A 9,800-nucleotide genomic window follows, 5' to 3' on the forward strand; every position below is an offset into this window, starting at 1 on the left:
GCACATAGAAATAGCTTGTCTCATCTTGACCTGATTTTAAAAAACTAAGAAAGAGAAGAAACTTTATCAAGACTTCTAGGGTTGTGGTGTTTTAAGGAATGGTGTTTTAAGGAATGTTTGTATTGTCTGTCTTCGTGACATACACTACTTTGATGTAAGTAACCACTGGTGTTTTTGCTTATTTTCAGTTGTGTGAATGTCCATAACCAACAACATATCTTAGTAATGTGTGCAGCTGCATTCTATCTGATAGAGAATTATCCACTTGATGTAGGGCCTGAATTCTCTGCAGGAATTATACAGGTATGTTGTGATTCCCCAAGTTACAGGTGCAACCTGCATAGATATCTTTCACACTAACTTGATTATTATAGTGTAGGTGTGCTTTGGGGTTTAGTTTCATCAAGTTTTCATAAAACAACAGTCTCTGTAGTTGTATACGTACTAGGTGCAGTGGTATGCTGCTAGAAGATGACCTAAATACATCAAAATAACAAGCATTTGACTTTGCTTCTTTATTTCAGATGTGTGGAGTCATGGTATCTGGAAGTGATGAATCGACACCGTCCATTATTTATCATTGTGTCCTGAGAGGGCTAGAACGACTCCTCCTTTCAGAGCAACTTTCTAGGCTGGATAGTGAATCGTTAGTTAAACTAAGCGTTGACAGAGTGAATGTACAGAGTCCTCACAGAGCAATGGCAGCACTTGGGTTAATGCTGACTTGCATGTATACAGGTATTTGCTTTTTTATGCCTTATATCTGCTGAGAGATTATTTTATTCTGAAAAACCCTTTGACTTACTAACAATGCCAAATTTCTTTGGTTTTTGTTACTAAGGAATCACAGTAAATTTATAATAAATTATTTTCATTTAGGAAAGGAAAAAATCAGCCCCAGCCGTACCACAGAAGCAAATCCTGCTGCTCCCGACAGTGAATCTGTGATTGTAGCTATGGAGCGAGTATCTGTCCTTTTTGATAGGTAAGATGATAAAACCTGTGTCATGAGGAGGGAAAAAAAGATAAATCCTCTTGACATCGTGTGGTCGCTGCTCTATTTTACAGTTCTAATATTTAATTAATGATGTTTCTCTGCTTACTGTTGCTTAAAATCAGTATCACTGATGGAACTGCTGAACCCAGCACAAACATACAGGAATGTAAATGGGAAACAGACATCTCCTAACTGATACTGTGTGTAGCACAGACAATAATACTTTATAAATGTATTTCCAGCTCCCTTTTGGTCAAACTCTTAAGTGCTTTTCAGGATGTCTTCTCAAGGATATAATCAAGGATATAAATCCAGTTTACAGGAAATCTTTCAAATCACCCATAGGAGTTTAAAAACCTCTTTCCCCTTCCCCCAGCCAAGTGTTGCTCTTTCTATGGCTGTTAAGTAATTGCATTGGAGGGGCATGCTCCATTTCACATGGAAATATTTCAAAACTCCTGTTTTGATCTGACAATCTCAAGCTGCGTTAAATTAGCATAGCATGTTAGATTTTTTTCATGGTAGCTTGTGGCATAATTGTTTACATTTTTAAGTGTTCCATGCTTTTTCCATAGAATTGGATGAGAGTCATATTTATGCACTCAGTGAGAACAGGGCTAGAGCAATGCCTGGTGCTTTTGAAAATATAATTCCTAAGTTAGCAAAGCAAATGTGAATAACAACAGCAGAAAATAACTTTTGTGGGCAAGATTGCAAGACACTAGCTTGATTTTGATATGTCAACAGATGCAGCCTGTATTAGGAAGGGCTTCCAATCAGTGGTGCCTAAATAAAATTGTCTTTAAATTGAAGTAGCTTTTCACAGAATCATAGAATGGGTAAGGTTGGAAGGGACCTCTGGAGATAATATAGTCCAACCTTCCTGCTCAAGCAGAGTCACCTAGAGGGAAAAAAAACAGCTGGCATTTTAGTTAAGGTATTGAAATGCTAAATTGATTTCTATTATGAACACTGTAATAAGCGTATTTTGCAATGGCACCCTATAAGAAGGTATGGTTTTAGTGAACATATCTTGTATGCCTTTTACGTGCCAAACCTTGCATGCACTAGACTCAGGCTATAAAATACTATGTTGAAGCCACTGGATGGATTTATTTATTTATTTATTTTTGCAGCACAGCTTGTTTTTCCTCTTTAATATATTGGATATTCTGGTCTTGAATAGAAGAACATGCAAAGATATTATGATTGGAAATCAGTGTTTTGCTTTCTCTGATAACTAGGAGTAATGATCTCCCTCTCCTTTTTTTTGTTTTTTTGGGGTGGTTTGTTGTTTAGTTTTTCAGGATTCCAATTGCTAAGCCTTGTCTCTGGTGCAGTTTCAGAGCTTCACAGAAATACTGGCTCTTAAAACAAAAAACAGGTGCATGAACATGCGTGCACACACACCCTTCTCATAGCTTTGGTAGAACTCTTTGGCTAGATTACTGGAGTAAGATTAGATGAAGACTTGGATTGCTCAATGTTGAAGAGTTTATCTGCAGATGAAAAAATGTAAAGTATTCTTCCTACTGACAACTAAACTGAAAAATAATGAAATATTTGATTGGAATTAATTCACAAATCTTGTTCTTTATTTTTTTTCTTTAGGATCAGGAAAGGATTTCCTTTTGAAGCTAGGGTAGTTGCTCGGATCCTTCCACAATTCCTTGATGATTTTTTCCCCCCGCAAGATGTAATGAATAAAGTTATTGGAGAATTCTTATCCAATCAGCAACCTTATCCACAATTCATGGCAACAGTAGTTTATAAGGTAGTGTGTTTCCCCCCCTCCACCCCTTTAAATGTTACAGAGGACTCCATATATAACCTGCAGCTCTTCAGTACTGGAATCTGAAGGGAAAATACCAACTTTTATAGATCTAGTAAATTATGTGGCAGTGATTGAACTGTACTGCTGAGAGCAGTGTCTTCCCAGGGAGATGAAGTACTAGAATCACCCAGATAATAGGAAAATTAAGAAAAAATTAAGACTGGGAATTCAGTGCTCAGACTGTTTAGATCTCAAGGAGCTAGACCAGGTCCTCCAGGCTTATGAACTCTGGAGTCAAGCTCCTGCAGACTCAGTTGGGCTTCTGAGTACCTAGCTCCTCAGTACCTACTTACTGGAATCATGCATCACTTCAGTATGTGTGTGCATGCCACCTCTGATACATTAAAAAACAGAGCAGAGACGAGAACAGGGCTCGTTTGTTCTGTGCTTGTCTGAAACACAGGCTCTATAGAGCTTGTGTTTCTATATGCTCCCCTTGGTCTGTCACAGGCAGATGTTATGAGTCCAGCTGGAACCTGGCTGACTCTCTGGAGAATTACTTCGTCTGTGTGTTGTATTCATTAATTCTTTAACTTCAGAGTTGTCTCCAGGGATTCAGATTGTGAATCTTAGAATTTAACTGATGAGAGCCTTCACGAGAGAAACTAAACTCTTTTCAGTGTCCATCTGCCATGTCTTTATTCCTGTGTAAAATGTTTTAACATAAAAAATTTTAAACATTTTATAACCCTTGCAGGTATTTCAGACACTGCATACTACCGGGCAGTCTTCAATGGTTCGTGACTGGGTGATGCTCTCTCTCTCTAACTTCACACAAAGAACACCTGTGGCAATGGCGATGTGGAGTCTTTCCTGTTTTTTTGTCAGTGCTTCCACCAGTCAATGGATTTCAGCAATGTATCCTAAGTAGACTGAATGTGTGCCATTTCTGAGTAAGCGTAGTGATTCTGTTAAGCACATTGATAGCTCTGGAGGTAAAAGTACAAATTTGGTACACAGAAAGCATGTTGAGTGTAATTAGTAGAGATGTATACCACTTTTGTGCTATTGGTGCCTAAGGTTTGACAAAAAAAGGAGAACTTCTAAACAGATTATGAGAAATCAATTATCTAAAACTGCTGTCTGTGACTATGTGACTATGCAAAATGGTTGTAACTGTCCTTTCTGAATTTGATCTGTAGGAGCTGTTTTTGAAATTCCTGGTTAGGAGATGCTAGTTAATACAAAATCTATTACCCATATTAAATTATTTAAAGACTTATAACTATTTTGATATATAAACTGCACTATTAAAATAAAAATTTTTTTTTTCTTTTTAGAAATGTTTTTTCAGAAAGCTTGGTTTTTTGCGGGTATTTTAAGGAAGAAGCTAAATCCTCAAACTGCCGGGGGAAAACTTCCTATTCATGATGTAGTATGCTTTATATGAAGTAGTATATAAACAAATTAAATTTAAAATAGTATTTTCATGAGAACATGAATATTTATGGAAATTATATTTAGAGCTTCACCAGGCATTTTTGCATTGTCCTCTTAAAAACATTGAGCAATGTTACTTCCACAAGACAAAATAAAAAATCCAAACCCAACAACCTCAAATTAAAGAAAATTGACCTCTACATAAAAACAAACTCTATTTTGGAAGTATCTCTGTGGAGGTAAACTGTAGTGATAGTGAGCTTTGGCAATAGAATGACATTGGCCAAGTGAGCTGGAACAACTGAAAGCCATAGCGCTATCAGTGCTAGGTGAATTTGAAACAAACCAGAAAACAGCTCTGTTGCATTTCATAACAAGCAAGAAAAGTAGTCATGTGTCATTAAATTTTAAATTTCCTAATGGCTCTTCATTTCAGCAATTATTTTTGCCTGTAAGCAGTTCAGACTGTGTTGCTGATGGTGCTATTTCCTCTAGCAGATGAATAAAGAAAAATACTGCCAGGTTAAAATGAGTCTCTGAGAATAAAGAATTGCATAAAGTTAATGAAGAAATAGGATTTCTTTAGTGGCAGTATAAATGCTACCTTGAGACTATTTTGCACTTTATTGTTGTTGATGAACTCAAAAACACACAATTTTATTGGAGAACAGTATTCAGCTATTATTAAAAAAAAAAAAAAAAAAAGGACTCACTTCAGTGTGCTGTTGCCATCGTATTATGACCTTAACTTATATCTCAGTCTTCCACATATTATCAGCAGAATGGGAAAATCGGAGCAAGTGGATATAAACATCTTCTGTTTGGTGGCCATAGACTTCTACCGGCATCAGATAGATGAGGAATTGGATCGGAGGGCCTTTCAGTCAGTGTTTGAGGTGGTGGCGTCTCCAGGAACCCCATATCATCGCCTACTGACTTGTTTGCAGAATGTGCACAAGGTCACAGCCTGCTGAACATCCTGAGGCATAACGGAATTGTATGACTAGTGTTGGAATCTGATATGAATGTTATGGGGAATACAAGATCAAGACAGCGCCTGGATTGCATATGATAGATTTGGACCTGCCAGTTTCTACTTGGAGACTGCATGGAGAAGTGCTCTGCAGCACTGAGAATCTCATAAAAAGTCTAGTGTAACTTTGCTGTTGCTGACACAGGCAACTGTGGGTGAAAAGAAATATGTCAAAGTCTCTTAAGGGACATTTGGGACTAAACTGAGGCAGATTTACTAACTGTAAAATACGAGCAAGTACTACACGCAAGGTAACTGATATTACTCCTCTTCCTAGTGTTCAGCTGAAGTCACTGTGTTGCAGCTGGTAAGAAACTGACAGAAACACTCTCTTCTTGCAAGTTGCAGTCATTAGAAAATTACGTTTTATGTACATGTATATACTGTTGTGTAGTACAGGATAGAAATTGTTTCCTAATGTTTCTTCTAAACAAGGAAAAGAGAAAATGGCTTTCGTGGGTTGCACTTCCAGCATGTAATTCTTCTCTCTGGACTTTCTGATACCCTGTGGTGTATGTGTTGGTGGTTTCAGAAATGTAGTGCACATACGTAAACCACACTTTTTTTTCTTTGTTCTTCTCAGGATTTAAAATTTGAGTACAGTATATCAGTAAAAAATTTTAACTTAAATATTTGTATATCATGTACAGTATGTAAAATTATAAGATGTGGTGCATGAGCTATGCTGTAATTTGAGATGAACAGAAGCCACGCTACTGAATGTCTTGACATCTGTATTGTCCTCATCTTTTTCCTTGTGCGCAAATTCATGTTCCTTTTAAAAATCCATCTTAGTATAGATTACATTTTTGTTTTGCATCTCACTTTTTCTTAAAGTGCTTTAAAACTGGAATATATTGATTAATTTGTGTTAAGAGAGCGTATTAAGGAGGCTTTCATGCGATCCATTTTACTGTAGCTTCTTTTGAATTCCTTTATTTTGAGACGTAATGGTAAAAGAGGACTAGTTACTCTGGATCAGCCTTTTGTATACTTAAACTGCTCTTATTTGCTGCACAGCTTTTTAAGAGACGAAATGGTGCAAGCTCCCCAGTAGTCAATACCTATTTGACCTTTCCTTTTATACTGGCTAAGACCATGGAGTCATCTGGAGTCAAACTACTCTCACTTTAAACAAATGTATGCTAGCAGTTGAGAATCAGAAGGCTGCTGTGGTCTACTTTGGGACTGGCTAAGGTGTTAGATTACACAACCTCTTTTATTACCTGTTGTATATGCTTTAGGCACAAACACAGTATGAATTTTAGAACACTAAGCAGGGCCAGATTTTTTTTTTAATTCACCAGCCAGGGAACTCTAGTGATTCCTAAGCATTACATAAGGAAATCTAGCGCAGCACTTCACTTTAGTTTCATTTGCTGTAATTCTTTAATTTTAGAGAAATGATACCTTGATTCTCAGTCACATCCTACATATAACCTTCCTTCATTTTCCTATCACACCTTTTGGTGACACTGGGAAAAATGAGGTAGTGTTGTCAGGAGGAGCATGTACTGTATGTATTTCTGTATATAATGTATATGTTGAAATTATACACATGTGACAACATTTAATGTATACAGATGTGTATATTTGTATTTATTAAACCCATGTATTTAAACTAATTCCAATCTAGACCAAAAATTGTTGCTTTTGCCCATAAATTGATTAAAAAGGAATTGCCCACTGATGTCACTTCCTTTTATGATAGATGATGAAACTGATAATATGGGCAGTAGAAACAACTGTAGACATAGCTGTATTTAGCTCTCTACAGATCTTATTATCATGAGCAACTATTTCTGCCCTTTAGTTGAGTTACTCTTCTTTCTTGGGCCACAGCACTGTGGTGATTTTTAAAAGAAACTAAATGGAGTTCAGAGGAGGGTTTAATAAAATAGATACTGTTTAAAAGTTTTGAGTTACATTGGAAACTTTCTCTAATTCTGATAGGAGACTTAATTCAAGGCAGTGAGACATAATGCCCTCTGCTTTCTTTAAAGGTAGTATATAGATCACTATTCCCTTTTGTAGCTACCAGTAGTCGTTTTTTACTGTAAACCCACACACCGGTTAGTTTTTGTATGATATATAGTTTAAGTGAAGATATTTTTGTAAGCTATTTTCCAAAATTTAAAATAGATTTTAATATATTTTTTAATCATCAGGTTAGTCATATTCTCACCATATAATAGTATATGTTTTGTTGTAAACTGTTATATTATTCATAATTTTAAGCTCCTCATGATTAACACAGGATAGTTGGTTCGTTTACCTTGAGCTAATAGGAGCTAGCCTCTTTATTTACAGAACTTTCCAAACAAACCTATTTGGTACTTACCAAAAATTTTTCCAGCCAGTGAAGGGAGTGTGTATTGAACTAAGCAGTCAGCACGAATGGCTAAATAACGTCTAATGGGACAAACTCCCTTTTCTCAAATGCCCGTTGCTGGCCTTCAAGCAAATATTTGCATTAGCTGGTCCTAGTCATCACCCTAGATGATAAGCTTTAGAGCCGATACTGTCCGGTCTAACCTCGCGCAGGTTCTCTGCTAATAGTAACTCCATCTGCTCTAGCCTCTCTTGGAGATTTGTCCTAGTAAACCTCCTGAACCGTGCTTCCCGAGCGTCCAAAGAGCGGCACGGCTCTCCGGCGCCTCCTTTAGAAATTCTCAGTGACCCGCAGGGAGCGTAACCTAAGGGTCTTCCTGGCGTGGAAATACACACCAGGAGTGCTTAAAACAGAGCATTTCACTTGCGGCACGCTTTTCTGTCTACTTCCTGTACTCACTTTCCTCACCCTTACTTCTTTTGGAGTGAAATTGTATTTAAAAATCACTCCTGCCTGCTTCTAGTGACGGGAGTCAATAGGTGTGCTTTGGGGAGCAAGCCAAAGTAGCAGAACAGGAGGGCATTACGAAACACTGGTGTTGGACTTGAAGCAAAAATAAATTATTGGTAATATTTGAACTTTGAGATTGACCTAAGGGAAAGTTTTATTTCGCAAAAAGGTTTTATCTTGCTGTAGGCAGAAAGTGAATTCTGAAAATCAGCTGGCTCTTTTTTTTTTCTTTTAGGAGCCAAGGTATAGATGTATTTGGACACAAGACTTGTATTTGGTGTCCTGGCTGACCAAAAAACCCCCCAATTTCTTTAATTTCTCTGCAGTGAACCTGGGTTCTTCACAACCTTGCCCTGATAAAGACACGACTGAATGTTAAGCGTACTTAAGAAAAGGCTTGAGTGAAAGGGCAGATTGATGTTTAAAACTTCATTTACCATTCAGTTGTCAAAGAACCTACTTTACTAACTCCCTAACGTGGCCCTTCTTTAAGAACATTGTATCCTAGCCCGCTGTAGTAAACAGTTCTTGGGCCCCGTCGGCCCGTGACAGTTTGTTTGCCTTCTGTCCCAGCACGTCCTCCCCTCGCGCTTTGGAAACTGAGGCGTGCTGTAAATTGGTTCTTATTAAGGGGATTCAAAGTATTTTATTTACTGCCTATGCTCTTTGCCAGCTGAAACCTAATGTAAGTTTATTTACATCTTCTCTCAAGTGTATATTCAACTGTCCTTTCCTCCCTAGAGCGCCTAGTAAATGGTCGCATGTTGCTTTTGCCGGGGTAGGGATGCCTCCGCAGCCCCGAGGAGTTGCTCGCTTCTTAACTGACAGTCGGCATTCCTAAAGCCCTGAGTAATGAGTGAACTGATTTAGGTCAAAAGAAGCAGGGAAATGAGTGGGACCTATTGGGTTAAAAGTGATTTTTTTTTTCCTGTTCTTTTTTTTGGTATTTAGTAGATTTGCCTTAAGAGCATTCTATCTTATAAATAGCAGTTAACTTTATATAGCAGATAAGGAGGTTGTGTCAGTAGCACTGCAAAGACAGTTCTCCAAGAGCAGCGGATGTATTGTCTTATGATTTCTGTGGAGCTGTTGTGGCTAAGCATTTATGCATCCTGAATAAAAGAAATAGTAGGATATAAAGAGCAATAAATATAGCAATAAGCAGTCAAGTTAAATTTGGTCATTCAGGACCTTACCCAGTGGTTGAAAGGGGTGGTGTGGGAGTAAAAGCGGAACTGATTTAAGGACATTCATTGTGTTAAACAGACTTTTTCACATACAGTCCCAACTCTGCCACTTAGTTGATCTCTGCCTTTAGTGCAATGATGGGTGCTTTGCTCTTGGACTTGTAAAGCATCTTCAGTTATAAGAATGCAATTGATGGAAGTTATTAAAGAGCAAAGTACTTGGGTAGTTTTTAGGTAGTTTCCTTACTATGAAGCTAAAAAACCAAGATGCTGTAAGAACTACAGTAAGCAACACAGGGAAAATACGGGGAAGCCCAATATGCTAATTTTATCTAATACTGAGATTTCAAGGGAACTTTTCTGTGCATGCTATCTTCAAATATCCATTGAAAATCTTGAGAATCCCAGAGTCATACCCAGGAGAACTTCCCTGGTGTGTCAAGTTTTAAGTGTATTCAAGTTAGCTGGGTATAAATGCTGCAGAGCGCTTGTGAGGCATGCGCTGCTTTTTGTCATGTGCATTTTGT

General features: G+C 37.6%; 1 protein-coding gene across 3 annotated transcripts in view; it reads left to right on the forward strand.

Annotated features, from left to right (window-relative positions):
- HTT (huntingtin) overlaps positions 1-6,869 on the forward strand; it is a 92,907-nt gene extending 86,038 nt beyond the window's left edge. For all 3 annotated transcript variants that reach the window (XM_062575273.1, XM_062575275.1, XM_062575276.1), the window contains 6 exons: positions 189-303; positions 525-738; positions 880-985; positions 2,609-2,771; positions 3,529-3,689; positions 4,972-6,869. In XM_062575273.1, the coding sequence (XP_062431257.1) occupies positions 189-303; positions 525-738; positions 880-985; positions 2,609-2,771; positions 3,529-3,689; positions 4,972-5,185 (973 nt within the window). In that variant the 3' untranslated portion in view covers positions 5,186-6,869. The remainder of the gene's footprint in view (positions 1-188; positions 304-524; positions 739-879; positions 986-2,608; positions 2,772-3,528; positions 3,690-4,971) is intronic.
- The last annotated feature ends 2,931 nt before the right edge of the window (positions 6,870-9,800 follow it).

Source organism: Rhea pennata, chromosome 4 (assembly GCF_028389875.1).
Source record: "Rhea pennata isolate bPtePen1 chromosome 4, bPtePen1.pri, whole genome shotgun sequence".
NCBI classification, from domain to species: Eukaryota; Metazoa; Chordata; class Aves; order Rheiformes; family Rheidae; genus Rhea; species Rhea pennata.